The 15419-nt window shown below is 65.9% G+C and overlaps 1 protein-coding gene across 2 annotated transcripts in view; it reads right to left on the bottom strand.

Moving 5' to 3' along the window:
* Positions 1 to 1280: 1280 nt before the first annotated feature.
* ARHGAP8 (Rho GTPase activating protein 8) overlaps positions 1281 to 15419 on the bottom strand; it is a 29819-nt gene continuing 15680 nt past the window's right edge. For both annotated transcript variants that reach the window (XM_028533274.2, XM_036019729.1), the window contains exons 5-13: positions 14042 to 14173; positions 12694 to 12780; positions 11401 to 11499; positions 10039 to 10149; positions 5626 to 5699; positions 4405 to 4482; positions 3472 to 3600; positions 2008 to 2111; positions 1281 to 1646 (exon numbers count right to left, since the gene is read on the bottom strand). In XM_028533274.2, coding sequence (XP_028389075.1) covers positions 1353 to 1646; positions 2008 to 2111; positions 3472 to 3600; positions 4405 to 4482; positions 5626 to 5699; positions 10039 to 10149; positions 11401 to 11499; positions 12694 to 12780; positions 14042 to 14173 — 1108 coding nt within the window. In that variant the 3' untranslated portion in view covers positions 1281 to 1352. The remainder of the gene's footprint in view (positions 1647 to 2007; positions 2112 to 3471; positions 3601 to 4404; positions 4483 to 5625; positions 5700 to 10038; positions 10150 to 11400; positions 11500 to 12693; positions 12781 to 14041; positions 14174 to 15419) is intronic.

Raw genomic sequence — 15419 nt, 5'->3', positions numbered from 1 at the left:
CCCATTGTGCAGATGGGGAGACGGAGGCCCTCCCCGTGGCTCCCACAGCTCCCTGAAGGTGCACCCCCAGGTCTGCGCTCAGGGGCTGTGTGGCCTGGAGCAAGTCCCTGTACTCCTGCGGGCCCCCATGCCCACCTGTCTGGGGGTGCGGGGAAACTTCATCAGGTGGAATGACCCCCGGCCCCTCTCCCCGCCGTCACCCCCCCTTGGGGAGAGGAGGGACACTCCGGATTGGCTTGGCTGGGAGAGGGAGCCGAACTCTCCTTCTCGGAAGTCGGCTGCCGGGGGCGCCTGGGTTCCAGCCCACGCCTTCCCGGGGTGGGGGCCAGGCGGTGGCTTGGAGCAGCCGAGACGCCCTCGGCCCCGGATCTAAGGCAGGTCTCCACTCCGCTCTGCCCTCGGGACGTCCTCTCCCTTGCCGTTCTGAGCTGAGGCACGAGGAGGGGCGTCAATGAAGCCCCCTCGAGCCCCGCCCAAGGACACCTACCCAGCTGGGCTGCCACGAGGCTCCCGTGGCGGGTGGGGAAGGCGGTCCAGCACCACCCCCGGCACACGGCAGGGGCCCAGCAGGGGTGGCAGCAGTCTCCTCGTCAGCCTGTGGCCCCTGCTGGAGGGACCCGCCTCGGCCTCCCACCTCGTCCTCCCAGAGGACCCGGGCTGCCCTCCCCCAGGGAAGACACGTCCCGTGAGCCGCGGGGGCTCCCTCCCAGCACACCGAACCCCGGCTCCACCTCCTGTACTCCAGACACGGTCAGAGGGTCGGTGTCCTTCCTGGTGGGGCAGCCAGGGCCGCAGGGCCAGAGCGGGTCCCAGAGCCCCCAGGAAGGCTGCCTGCCTTACCACCCCAGCCCCCACCTGCCCCAGGGTCACCCCTGTGCCAGATAATCGGCAGAGCCCTCCCACTGTGAATCTGGCCTTGGCCCCGAGGCTGGCTTTGGCTAATACAGTGTAAGCACGCGGGACGGCAGCCAGAGCCAGGAGGCCGCCTGCCCCTCCACCTGCAGGGTGGGAACGTGTTCCGCCTCCTAAAGCCCCGGCCCAACCGGAGTGGCCGGCTGGCCCACCGACAGCCGCCAGAAACGCTGGCGCTGTACGTTACTGGCCCGTCTGTTACACAGCATCACAGCCACAGCGGCTGCCCCATACAGGGCCCAGCCCGCAGACACCCATCTGCAGTGAAGCCACGTCGGACTGTGATTCCGACAGAGCCACCCTCCCCTCTGCGCCCACGCTCAGCAGCGTGGGCGGGGCCGGAGGACCACAGCCACGGCATTGCCCCGGAAGGTTCGCCAGGAGTGTCTTTAATGGCAGGTTAACGCGCGCGCCGGCCCAGAGGGACAGGCCTTTCCACACTAGCGGAGGCTCCCGGCAGCCGCCAGGGGGCGCAGGCGCACGGGGCGCGGCGAAGCCTCTGGCAAAGGGGCCGCCCTGCTCTCCCGCCCCGCCGAGCCGGCGCCCGGCTCCCCACCAGCGTCCTGGGCGCGGAAGACCCTTCCGTGGTGCTCGATGAGCAGCTCGGTGAATAGGTTCAGGGGCACCAGCGCGCTCAGGGAGGCCGCCCCCTGCGACGGCCAGATCAGGTTCAGCCCGAAGACGCAGGCCAGGTTGGAGCTGTTCATCTTGTTGAAAATGCTCTCCCGGGACACCTGCGGACACACGTGACACGGGGTGACCCGTGGGGCCTGCGTGGCGGGAAGAGCACTGGGCTGGGAGCCAGGGCCGTGCCCTCGGGCTGTCACCGTGCCGCTCTGCCCCTGCCTCCAGGACCGCCCCTTCCCGGGAGACCACGTGGGGCAGCAGGGGGTGGGCGTGGCTGACCCCGGCCAGAAGGCGGAGGGCTTCTCCTTGCCGCAGCTGCCCGCCAGGCCTCGGGGGGAAGCCCCCGGGGGCCCGGAAGTGGCATTCCAGCCGGAGGGAGGGTGTGACCCCAGACCCCGGTCCGTGGGTGTGCACGGACGAGAGGGCGAGGCCGCCCACCCACCCCGCAGCCCGGCTCCGCCCACGCACCTCGTGCAGGAAACCCATGAGGTACTCGAGCACCGCGTAGTTGTGTTCTGGAAGGCTCTGCAGGATCTGGCGGCAGCGGGTCACCCGCAGGCTGCTCTCCACGCCTGTGACAGCACCAGGGTCCCGCTGAGCCCTTCCGAGGGGAGGGCGTGGGCGGAGGGAGGACAGAAGGCGCCCCCCCCCGCCAATGGCCCGGAGCGCCACATCACTCCACCCGTGGGGCGTCTGGCCGGGCACTGGCACACAGCAGCCCGGGGACCCGGGGCCAAGCGGCCTGTTCTCATCATTAATGCTCCCCCGGCTCGGGGCCGCGCCTGCCGCTCACACACTACCTGCGGCCGCCTTTGCGGAGTGGAGTCGGGCGCACTGAGCCCGAAGCATTTCCTATATGGCCCGTTAGAACGCGTGCTGACCCTGCTCTCGACTGACCTGACCCGGTTATGATTCTCAGCAGCTCAGGGCCCCGCAGCGACAAGGGGGCTGGATGTAGCTGTCCCAGGGTCGAGACCGCCCCCCCCCACCCCAGTTCCCTCTTAACGACGCCCCCCATGGAGCTCTGTGAACTTCAGGTCGGACCTCACCAACCAGCCCTGGCGAGTAGTGTAGCTCAGTGGATTGAGCTCTGGCTGCGAACCCCAAGGGGTCACTGGTTTGATTCCCAGGCAGGGCACACGCCTGGGTTGCAGGCCAGGTCCCCAGTGGGGGACTCGTGAGAGGCAACCACACACTGATGTTTCTCTCCCTCCCTTCCCCTCTTGAAAAAAAGATGAATAAAATCTTTTAAACACACACACACACAGCTCACCAACCAACAAGTGTCCCCAAGCTCCCCCTGCAAAAGCGTACCCACACGCTCGCACTGACTCACACCACACCGACTTGCACACTCACACGCACTCACACACACATACACACACTCTCACAGCCCAGTCCCGGGGTGTGCTGACCTCCCGCTGCACCTCGGGCGGGGCCACCAGGGACACCCCAGGCTCCGCAAACGCGGCCACAGCGGAAGGACACAAAGCCTTCCGCTGCGAACGTTCCTGCAGGGTTTCTGGTAAAAGCCGTTCTCTCGTGAAAACCCGCTGTCGGGCCATTTAAAGGGACATGCAGTCCCCGTGAAAGGACTATTCTCGAGCCGCCCACGCGCCTGGGGCTGCCCCACACCCCCTGTGCTGGAACTCAACTCTCCAGCCTCACCCCACGTCCTCCGCATGAGGGTCCCAGAGCGGCTTCCGGTGCGGCGGCCGTCTCCAGCGCCCCCTGCGGCCCCTTCGGGAAAGACCCCTGGCAGCGGGCAGGAGGGACGCCCCACTGACGGCCACAGAGCCGCCGTGCCTGGGGCTCGTCCTGGGTGCCTGGAGCCAGGCCCGGCTCGCCCTCGAGCACCCTGCCTCTCAGCGCGGCGGCACCGGGCAACCCCGGGTCCGGGCCCACAGCTGGTGGCCCCGGGCAGGCGCGTACCGGTGATCCCCAGGATCTGCTCGTAGGCCTTGAAGGTCAGCAGCGGCTGGGGCAGCTCCCGCAGGAAGGTCTTCAGGATCACGGCCGGGACGTGGATGTCCCCGTAGTCGTCGAAGTCCACGGGCTTGCCTGGACACGGAGCACGTGGCCCTGAGTTCTGTCCGACCCTGGGCCGGGGACTCGGGCTTCAACACGGGGCGGAGGCGAAGCGGCTTTAAACCTCCGAGGGAGAGCCTCAGGCGGCAGCAGGGATGACTGGGGGTGGTCTGGCTCCTCTCTGGAGGTGGGGGTGCTGTCATCCCACCCGCCCCCGCCCCCGCCCCCGCCCCCGCCCCCGCCCCCGCGTCCCCCAGGGAGCCCTGTGGAGGCTGGGGCGTTGCTGGCTTCTCGGCTGGGCAGCCTGTGTCCCGGCCACGGTGGGAGTGCTCAGGGTCGGGGTCAGGGCCCTGGCCCTCACTGTCCCCAGTGCCCACACCAGTGCAGGGAGGGGTTGGCCCGCCGGCACCAGGCGCCAGCCGAGTCGCTACGGGAGCGAATGTGTGACCACAGAAACGACGAGGGGATGGGGGGCATGGGGCTCCTCCTTGTGGGTGAGCCATCTGCTTTGCCGGCGTCAGGGCGTCTCCCCACCCTCAGGCTACACCCTGGCCACTGAGGACGCCCCACCGAGCAGGTCGGCGCTGCTGCCGACGCAGCTGCCGCAGAACCATCCCCTGCACCGTCCTCCTGGTGCTCCTGGAGAAACCCTCAGGGCAGAAGGGCGTCGAGAGGCCACCTGCCCCTGGAGCTGGGCACAGGACCCACCGGGACAGCTGTCCTGGCCCAGGGCTCTTTGGGGGCTGGGGGCAGAGCTGAGCTGCCTTGGGTGGGGGGTGGGGGGGTGCTCCAAGGCCCCGGCGGGCAGGTGGCTCCGGGAGGGGGGGGCCGACTCACCCTGATTGTAGAGCCGCTGGACCTCGCGCACGGTCTGGACGCTGGCCGATCGCCGGAACAGGCCCTCCGTGCGCAGTCCTGCAGGGAGAGGGCCTCCAGGGGTCTCACCAGTCCCAGCACATCAGGTTTCCAGAACCTTCCATGACTCCCCCTGCCCGTACCAGGGCTCCTCCTCCCTCCGCTGCCCTCCTCCATTCATTCCCCTCGGTTCAAACTTTTCCACGTTCCCCAATCTGACCCGATTTCCCTCCCACCTGTGTGGCCCCCGGGAAGGGAGGCTGGAGACCAACTGCCATGGAGGCCAGACAGACCTGGGTCCCGGGCAGCGCTGCCTCGGACCCAGCACACAGCCTGCCCGAGCTCAGCCGCCGGTCTGCAGAGCGAGGCCCGGGCCGCCCGCTGCCCCCGGGGGCCAATGGACGGGAAAAGGAGTGGCGAGCATCGGGCACCCCCGGGCCCCAGCCTGCTGCTTCCCTTCCTCCCCACCAGGGTCTAGGGCTGCCTGCCCGGCACACAGTCCCTCGCTGCACTCAGAGATTTAAATTTAATTAAAATTAAATGGCATTTAAAACTCCAGCCACTCAGCACTCATGCCAGGTGTAAGGGCTCTGTGGGGCGATTCCCCTCGGGGGGTAGGGACGCCCACTTGGGGGTGGGAGGCCCAGGCGAGACCTGTGTTCCCCCTGCCCCCTCTCCAGTGTTCCCCCCCGCCCCCTCTCCAGTGTTTTCCCTGCCCCCTGGCTCCGTAGGAGCATCGGCAGGCTGGGCCGACTCTCCAGTCCTCCCTCGTCAGCCACAGGATGCTCCCCCCTCCCACCCCCGGGGATCCCTGACTCGGACCAGCTGGGCAGGCCCTGCAGCCCGTCTCCCGCCCCTGCCGCCTCTCCCTCCAGCCTCCAGCCTCCAGCCTCCAGCCCCCTGCTTACTCAAGGAACAGACCCTGAGCCCCTGCTGTGCGCTGTCTCGGTGTTTGTTTGTTAACGGACAGAGTAGCTTCCTGAAACAGACTCAGCCCCTTTCCCAGTCTCTGACCTGGGTCTTTGTGCATTATCCTCCGCCCGGTCCCGAAACACGTCACATCCCGGTCACCCCCCTGCACGGGCGCCCCTCCCCCAACTCCCCAGCCTGGGGTGCTCAGGACCAGGCTAGCCTTCCAGTGAGGCACGCAGGCGGCCCTCCCGTCCCCCCGCTCCCCGTCTGGAGCCAGCTCCTCCCACTCACCTTTCTCTCTCAGGTAGGTCACCGTGAACCTCAGCACGGGTGGGATGAGTTCGCCTTGGTTTTTGTCCTTGAGGCTGAGGGGACAGAAAAGACAGCAACGGTTTTGGCCTGGGCGTGGCAGGCAATCGCAGCCAGCACGGGGCTCCGGGCCTCTCCACACCTGGGAGAACACGGGACCCGGGAGCCTGCAGAGAGAGAGAGAGAGAGAGAGAGGAGAGAGGGACAATCGGCCACCGCCCTCAGGTGGCCCGGTGGCCAGGAGTGGCAGGAATAACACGAACGAAAGTGCGGTGTCAGAGGTTCTCCGCCAGCTGCGGGCTCTTTTCCTCCTCCGTTTTCTTGGGGGGCAAGTCCTGGCCCCGCCTGAGCTGGACGACCCCCAGCCTCTCTCGTGGCCTCTTCAGACCCAGTCCCCTGCGGGAAGGCAGGGATGCCGGGGGCTGCGATTCACAGTCACGTCAAAGGCACTGACAGTTAAAACCACTGGAAAGCCAGGGGCTGAGGGGCTTCCCAGGCCAAACACTGGGGCCCCCTCACAGGTGCAGACTCGGGCCCAGGGCCCAGCGGGGACTCGCACAGACAGGGTCACCCAGCCAGAGTGCCCGGGCCTGTTGATCCCAAAGCCTAGGCTAGTCACTGCTCCTGGGAAGGGGACCCAGCTGAGACTCAATGACCAGCCTGGGCCCCGGAGAGCTGTCACACCGCGGCTGCTGAACACACCCTTTGCCTATAGCTCAGCCGATGTTTCGTGTTTTAGGAGCAGACTTCCCGCGCAGAAGGGGCCTGGGAGAGCGGGAGACCAAGGGCCCGGAAGGGACGGGCTGCCCCAGGTCACAGGGCCCACAACCCAACGTGTGCCGGGCGGTGAAGGGGCAGGACAGATGCCCAGCCTGCAGCATGGGGGGCCCTGGCACTCAGCCACCGCCCTCGACGGAGCAGAAGTGACAGCCGGGCTTTCTCCCCCCGTCCCTGACCCAGCGAGGAGGGGCTTGCCCCAGGCACCGCCACCCCACTACGCCCACCGCCTGCATCCCAGCAGCCCCGTGTTCATACAGGACAAACGACTCAGAGAGGCTGACTGTTCTGTCTGAAGTCACACAGCCTAGGGCTCAGGCCAACGGGCTCCCAGGGCCCTGCGCCTGGAGCACCCCAAGGCCTGGTGTACAGTGGGGGTGCTGGGAGGTGGCGGCAGGCCCCTGCAGGCTGCGACACCCCTCTGACAGCTGGCCCTCCCTGGGAGCTGCGGGGGCCACGACAAAGAGGCTTGCTCCACCCACTAGACCAGCCCCCCAGCTCCGACGGGCGGCGGCTCTGCCAGGTCAGGCTGGAGGGTGACTCAGAACCGGAGCCGCAGAAGGCCCGCCCCCTGCCCCACAGCCGTCCCAAATAGCACTTTATGCTCTCTGCCCGGCCCCCGGGGCCGGGAGACCAAAGGCAAGTGTCCCCAAGCCTGCAGGGAAAGAGCAGGAAAGCAGCCGCCCGTCACCCCTACCCTTGCAAAACGTGTCCTGGCCACTGAGGCCTTCCACCCTGGGCCCCCACCCCTGGCACCGTGTGGCCCTGCCTGCCGCAAGCAGACAGCACCCCGGAATCTGCTGCCCACGGGTCCTTAGCAAAAGGGGGCTACACGGCACACTGAAAACTACAAAACATCCCTGAAAAAATTTAAAAGGTCCAAGTAAGTGGAAAAACGTCCTGTGTCCGGGGACTCCCCAGACTGACCTCCCTCCCGGCGGCCCCGCCCTGCCACTGAGGCCCAGCGGCTGCAGAAACTGACGAGCTGATGCGAAAGGTCGTGTGGGAAGCTCAAGGGGCCCAGAATCGCCAGGACGACCCCGAGAAAGAACAGAGTCGGAAGACTCATACTCCCGATTCCAAAACTTCCTGAAAGCTTCGGCGATACAGGTAGTGTGGCACCGGCACACAGGTCACCAGAATAAAATGAAGAGTCAGAAATAAACCCTCACCTTTATGGTCAATCGGTTTTTGATAAGGGTGTCAAGGCAAGTCAATGGGAGGAAAGTAGTCTTTTCAACAAAGGGTCCCTGTTTGTGTGGAGTCATCAGGGAAGGCTTCCTGGAGGAGGGGGCCATGAAGAAGGAATAAGAGCAGGCAAAGTGTGCCGGGCAGCAGGGACTGGCTCCTAGAGTCTGACACCCTGGCCCTGGAGGGTGAAGGAGGGGAGGGTAAGGTTTCAACTCCAGTTAGGAGAAACTGGGGTTGCCTAGCTTGACTTCCAAAGACGCAAAGTGCCAGAACTCTAGGATGTGGCCCCTCTCCCCACCCCGGGCCGAGGCCCCTCCCTCTTCCTATGGGGCCGAGTCTGCCCAGGCAGGACTGTGCTAAATGCACGCGAACATTTCCGTTTCCCCTCTTCAGGGACGGCGAGCCAGCAGAGACCTCTGGACTCGCTGACTTCCCATCAACACGCCAACTTCATCAGCTCATGCTAAGGTGAGAGCTCTCTGTTGTGTGCTTTTGAACTCGAACTCAGCGAATTAACACTGGCGAATGGGATGGGGTGATGAATTTTAATGGTGTTTATTCATTCATAGTCCAAGGAGAGTACATAGCTGGCGCCGTGTTTCCTGTGTTCGTTGCCGTTTCATTGTAGTCGTTCTCGGTGAAACAGCAGAAAATACTAATTTCGAGAGGTGACTGCACGGGCTGCCTCTCACAGCGGCGCGAGCAGAATGATTTCGGGGGCTGTCCGAGGCCCCCGCCATGCCCCATGGACATGAGGGACCGGTTTGCACGGTGACCAGGGGCCCTGTCACAGGGAGGGACCTTGGCTCTCTAAGGGGTGTTTTTCACACGCACGAGGCCCCGGGGGGCTTCACAGAGCAGAGAAGACGCCCCCAATTACCGACCACCTCCCCCCACACTCGGGGTGGGGGGCTTTAGAAATCCGCCAGGCGGGCGTGTTTCCGGCGTTTCAGCTTGAAAGTTTCATTGGACAATGGGAGACAGAAGGGGCTCTGGACAGGGAAGCTGGTCCCAAAGGCACTGAGAGTCACTGGGCTGAGGGACGGATGGTGGAGAGGCCAGCGGCCTCGGCCAGGGCCACCCACCCAGGACCCCTGCAGAACCTCGGGACAGGCCAAAAGCGGGTGAAAGGGTGGCAGGTGGGCGGAAATCCCAGGCCTGCAAGCGGGGCGTCCCTGGGACCCTGCTGAGAGCGGAGTTCTTGCCAGCGCCCCCCAGAGGGGCTCAGGGCCACTGCAGGTCTGCACCCCACCCTGCCTTCCCTGGGGCTGTTAGGAGTGTGGGGTCAGGCCAGCCCTTGTTACAGTGTTTGGAAAAAAAAAAAGGGAAGAAAATACTTTTCGGTGAACTTTGGTTCCAGATATATGAAGGTGGGGAAGGGTCTATGTGAACAAACACTGTGTCTGCGAAGTGCTCACAAAACGCTTCCTGGAAGGGACCCCACCGCGTGGGTGTGGCGGCGGGGGAGGCGGGGGTGAGTCCCCCTAGTCCAGAGCTGCACCCGACTCAAAGTCAGAACCTCAGGGCTCCACAGGCACCAGCCACGTTTCACGCGCGCAGCAGCCACCCGTGGCCAGTGCAGACCGTGCCTAGCCTCCCAACGGTCTGGAGAACACCGCTCCACCTTCACCCGCTGGGACGCACCCGAGGTGCCCACTGCCCTCCGCACCCCTCCCCAGCCGCTGCTCCCGGGCCCCCTCCCCGCCAGCTCTCCCCAGGTCCCCGGCGGACGTGCCTGCCTCTGGGACAGGTTCCCGCACAGCCCCTGCCTCTCGCCGCCCGGACCAGCTTCCTGGTCCTGCTGTAGCTGACTGCCGTACGCCGGGGAGTTCAGGTCAACACGCGCTTACTCCCTCGCCCCTCCGGGCGGGCCAGGGTCTAGAACGGGTCAGTGGGGCTACGTTCTCTCGGGCGGTTCCAGCGGACAGCCCGTTCCCGGCCTCTCGCAGCCGCTGGGGCACCCGCAGTGCCTGGCTGTGGGCCTGCGTGCCCCCACGTCCCTCTGACCTTGACCCTCCTGCATCCCTCTTATGAGGACACTGCCCCTCCCATCACCCAGGATGACTCTGCAGCCCAAGATCCGTCACCTGACCACACTTGCCAAGTTGCGTTTGCCATGTAAAGTGACAAAGTCTCAGGTTCTGAGGACCAGGACACCACGTCCACAGGGGTCAGCGAGCGGCCCGCCACCGCCCCTGCCTGCCCCCCCTGCCCCCCCTGCCTCCCCTCACTCCGGGCCGAGGAGACAAGGGGGTCAGGTGCACCGACTCACACAGCAGTGGGCACCGCCCAGTGACCGCCGCAGGCCTCGCTGCTGCAGGGTGAGCTGGGCCACGCAGGCCAAGTCCAGGGACCCCTTCTGCCCACACAGAGGCGCCCCACGGCCCCACGGTGGACACGGGAGCAGGCCACGCCGGGCTCACTTACTACTGCAGGCTGACGCCGAACTGCTGCGTGGGCAGAGGCGGCCGCGGTGGCGGCGTCTTGGCGGGAGGCAGCGGCTCGCCCTTGCGCAGGCTCCGGAGCTTCTCGTCGTACCTGTGGGCACAGCAGGAGCCGGGCTCTCACCTGGCGGCAGGGCTGAGGGCTCGGACCAGAGGGGCCACCGGCAGGCTCTGTCTGGGAGCCAGCGCCCTCGGGCGTCTGCAGGGCACCCAAGTGTCTCAGCCTTCTGGGCCCGTGCGCCATATTGCCGTCTTTCTCTCTCTCTCTCTCTCACACACACACACACACACACACACACGCACACCACTGCTGGGGGTGTGTTCACACACAAGGCAGGAAGGGCAGCCCAGCCCCGTGAAATGTCCAGTCTCTCCCACCCACCCCCGGCCAGTACTTCACCCGCACGTGTCTGCATAGGGACACCCCTTTTCTGCTGTTTTCTGCTGGAAACACCCTTCCCCGCTGCCCGATGCAGCCGGCCGTCCCCCGGACACCCCCGCCAGGCGTCGCCCCCTTCTGGAAGCCTCCTGCGGCACACCCACTCCACCCACTCCACCCACTCTGTCGGGCTGGGTGCAGCACCTCCTGCAGGCCCTGTCATCTCTAACTTGTGGCCCCTGCCACCTGGCGGGGCGGGGAGGGGTCCTGAGGGTGGAGTCACTCCCCGCACGGCTCCGTCCCCAGCCTCTGGCATGTGACTTGGAGCCCAGAGGGAGCTCAGCCTCTCCGACGCCCCTGCACGGCTGCCGTCCTCACCTGCAAGAGGGCCCTGGTCCCTCAGAGGACGCCCGGAGAGGGAGACGCAAGGGGCAGAGGGCGCCTGGGCTGGAGGGGACCCCACTCTGCGCTGGCTGTGGGGTGAGGGCCACCACACTCCTTCCTGGGGTCCCCCACCCCACATGACAGAGCAAGAGGGGGGCTCCTGTGCCGTGTAAACTAAAGCAGCAGACCCAGCAAGCAGGCTTTCAGCAAGCGGCCACGGACGCGCTGCCCTCAAGGCACCTGTGGCCTGAGCACATTCAGCCCAGCGTCACCCACGCCCCGAGACGCACCCCAAGGCTCCGCCCCAAAGCAGAACCACCGAGCACCGAGGCAGCGACAGCCATCACTGCTGTGGCTATTTTCTGAAACCCACTTTGCAAGGTGGGAGAAACGGGGGGCCTGCACGTGCCCCCCACCCTGAGTCGGCAGCCGGCATCTCCACTGTGCCTCCTCCAGGATGCTGCCAGCTGCTGAGCCGGACCCGGCCGCTCCGCGCAGGGATGATGCGGAGCCTTCCTCAGGGATGGGACGGGGCGGGGCCCAGACCCGGGGCGCGGCTGCTGCGGCCTGACTCTGACTCACCGCACGACCTCCGCGGGGATGGCCAGCTGGTCGCATTTGAGGTGCGCCCGGAGCTCACTCAGGTAGTTGAAATAGGTGACTTTCTTCCCAAACTTGTGGCTGCGGAAGCAGAAGAGACCGGGGACCGTGAGGCGGCCACAGAGCTGTGGGCCGGAGCGGAGGGAGGCAGGGGTGGGGGAATGCCACCCGGAATCGGGCCGTAACGGGGGCCGAGAGTCTGCAGACACCCCGCTTTTACAAGACCACGGATGCCCCAGACACTCGAGGGACCCTCTGCGTAAACACAGATTCCGGTCTGCACCTGCCATGAATCCGCAGAGCTGCCGGAGTCTGCGTGGGAGCCAGGGGTGTGGAAAGGCAGCTGGGAGCGGGGCTTCCCCTCCGGGCCCCCTCCTCTCCCTGTGAGCCTGTGAGGGTCCCGTGAGGGCAGGGGCCACACCCAGATCCTCTCCGGCGTCTCTCCAGGACGCTGTGCCCCTGGGGACCACAGTGGAGCCAGCACAGCCCCAAGGCCAGCTCAACCCTGGGCGAATCACCTGCCGGGCCTTGGCCCCCCCTTGCAAACGGGGCTTCTCCCTCCTACATACACGGGCGACCCTCTGCGTGAACCGGCCCGCTGCCCCACCCCGGCGGACACTACCACCGGTGTCCATCATTATGTTTTGCGTGTATCCATCTTCTACGTCCCAATCACAGTCGACAGAACGTTTATCAGTTTCAGGAACACGACCCGGTGACGAGGCGTTTATGGAACCTACGAAGCGATCCCCGAGAAATCGAGGCCCACACCGTCCGCAGATACGACAGCATGACCCCGAGTCTGCGGTGACCGATAAGCCTCAGGCTCCCGGGCTGCAGAGTGGGGGGGGGGTCAGGGCGGGGGGCGCCGTGGGAGCAGGGGTACCAGCACCCGCTCTGGCCAGCAACCACGCCCACCAGGCTGCTCAGCTTTCCAGCCTCCCTCCCACTCACCCCCCCCGACCGGGAATCGCCTCCAAAGAAAGCATCCTTGGGTCCCTCTGCTTTCGTCACCACCTCACATGACACGCACCCTCTTGGGGCAGTTTTACACCATTAAAATGACCACAGGCTCTGTCCGTCCAGATCGCCAGAAACTCCCCATGGTTCAAGACTGAAATGGAGCTGTTTCATCACCAGCCCAGCTTGAACCCAGAGCCCGGGGAGGCCCAGCTGTGTGCGCACTGGCTCCCCCTAGTGGATGAGGAAGGGATCAGACGGGTGCCTGGACCCCCGGCTGCAGGCACTGAGGGGCAAAGTGGGGGGGCCGCGTACCTGATGAGGGGCCTGAAGACGTTCCACAGGACCTTGATGAAGTTGGTGGGGTGCACGACGTAAAGGGCCTTCAGGTTCTTCTTGTACCTGAGGGGGCGGGGCCCTGACTTCAGCTCGGCAGCAGGGACATACCCGAGCGGAGGAACCGCCGGGCCGCTCGCCAGAGCCGGTTCAGGGACATGGGGCAGACCCAGAAAGGACTGGGACTCGGGGGAAACCAGGACCCTGCCCGCCACGGCCCCACTCACTGGGGCTCCCTCACTCAGGGCCAGGGCAGGGGGGGCGCATGCCAGAGGGGGCAACGGGGCCACAGCTCTCAAAACAAAAACTGCACCCCGTTCTCTGCTGGCAATTGATTCTGGGGGAGCAGGGAGTCTACTGTGTGGGCCACACAGGCTGTGAGATGGGTCACAGAGTCCCACACAGCGAGGCATGAGGCACCAGGCACCCACGTAAAAACGAGGGGGTTTGCCCTGGCTGGGGTGGCTCAGTGGGCTGAGCGCCAGCCTGCAAACAGAAAGGTCGCTGGTTCAGTTCCCAGTCAGAGCACAGGCCGGGGTCTTGGGCCAGGTCCCCAGTTGGGGGCATGCAAGAGGCAACTGATCATTGTTTCTCTCCCTCTCTTTCTCCCTCCCTTCCCCTCTCTCTAAAGCAAACAAACGAAATTTAAGAAACAAAAGCAAAACTGCTCTAGGAGGAGTCCCAGCCAGTGCATTCCTGTAATCTCATGCAGCACCACTCAAAGAGAAAAACAAAAAACGAGGTGATTCTCAGTTCACCTCCCTCCCTCCTCCCTGAATAATTCAGTCCCAAGGCCTGAGCCAAGGCCACTGGCGCGCACCCCAGGCGGGGGGCAGAGGCTGCCAGGCCCGTCGGGGCAAGGGGCCAGCCTGGTGGCCGTGGGCCCTGGCGGGGAGAAGTCCTGCCAGCCAAGAAGGGCTTTATGTCTGCACGTGGTTGAAAAAAGTCACCAGGACGACAGTGCATGACGCGATATGTAAGCATGGAGTGAAGGCCACATTTCAGCATTCGAAAATACGTGTGTTGGAACCGAGTTCCCCCACCCCTTGTTCACGTATTGTCTGTGGCGGCCCTGCCCTGGGTGGCATCGGGAGGCTGTGACCAAGGCCCTTCAGCCCTGCAAGGACAGACATGCCTCCCTGCCCTGGCCAGCCACTCAGGACAGAGCCCCAGGACCCCAGGACCCCAGGACCCCAGGCTCGCCCGGCCCCCTGCCCTCGCCCACCCACAGCCGCACCCCCGGGCTGCCCTGCACCCCCTCCCCTGCCGCACCCCCGGGCTGCCCTGCACCCCCCTCCCCCCGCCCCCCGGGCCGGAGGGCACGCACTTCCGGTCGAACTCCCGGTAGGCGCTCTGCAGCCAGCGCAGCGACGGCTTGTTCCGGCTGCTCAGCCCGTGGTGGAAGTACACCAGGACGTAGTCGCTCTCCACCTGCTGGTCCAGCGCGAACTGCAGGTACCTGGGCGCCGAGCACAGACCGGGCGTGACCGCCGTTGCCCTCCCGCTGCCGCCGTCGCGCCGGACGGGCCTTCCCCAGGACCGGAGGCTGGGGCGCCCGGTGGGGGTCAGCATCGCGGGGCGGGGGTCAGCATCGCGGGGCGGGGGGGCGGGGGGGCGGGCCCGGTCCTCAATTTGTTAGATGACAGCTGAGACTCAGAGACGTTCAGTAGCTTCGCTAAGGTCACACAGTTGAGAGTGGACGTGGTGGGCCGGAAAGGACCCCAAACACACCCAGGTCGGATGCAGCATCTGCCAGTGTGGCCGCACTGGGGGAAGGGTCCCGAGAGGAAGACCTTCACCTGGACCGCCCGGGGGGGGGCCCTCGCTGCCACCATGGGTGTCCCCGGGGGGGCAGAGGTAACAAGGACACGGCACAGAGGGGGACGGCCACGTGGAGGCAGGGTGGGGGGGGGCAGAGAGAGACGGGCCCCACCGAGCTGCAGCCGCGGGAAGCTGGAGACGGCAGGTTCCCTCCTGGACTCCCGGCCCCCAGGACCGTGAGAAGGAACCTCTGTCTTGCGTGCCACCCGGCTTGTCACGGCGGCCACAGGAAACTCACCCGGGGGAAGGACCCGGATGGGACCTAGGACTGGCGTGCAGCCCCTCTAACCGCTCCCCCCGTCAGACTCCCCGGGGCTCCTTCCAGGAGTGGGCAGTTCCTTCTCTCTGCGCTGGCTCCCGGCCCTTCCCCATCTCCCCTGAGTGGCGTCCTCACTGCGCTCTGCCCCAGCCACTCGACCACACCCGCGGGACAGGCTCTGCAGTCTGCCTCCCTCACACACACCCACACACCCCCACACACACACACACTCAGGACAACCCTCTCAGGCCGGCACCGGTGTGCCCACTCTACAGACCAGGCCGCTGAGGCCAACACAGAGGGCTTGGGGGTTCGGGGGCGGCAGGGAGAGGCTTTTAGAAAGAGGGAGGCCCAAAAGGGCCCGAGGCCGACGGGGCCGCTGTCCTACAGGCGGGTTTAGTGACTGACGGTGGGTGTGACGTGTGCCTCAGGATCCGTGACTCGGTCTGTGTGTGTGTTAGCCTTTGACCCTGAACGTCCCTCCTGTGCTGGGTGACGGAGGGGCGTGAGCACAGGGCGGGGGCGGTGCCCGGGGTGGGGGGCGGTCGCAGGGCGGCACTCACTCCAGCAGGCGCCTGTGGTTGAGCTCGTGCAAGGGCGGCATCCGGCAGCAGCTGAAGGAGAC

Source organism: Phyllostomus discolor, chromosome 2, assembly GCF_004126475.2.
Source record: "Phyllostomus discolor isolate MPI-MPIP mPhyDis1 chromosome 2, mPhyDis1.pri.v3, whole genome shotgun sequence".
In the NCBI taxonomy this organism is placed as follows: Eukaryota; Metazoa; Chordata; class Mammalia; order Chiroptera; family Phyllostomidae; genus Phyllostomus; species Phyllostomus discolor.
This window is presented reverse-complemented; position numbering and strand designations above follow the sequence as displayed.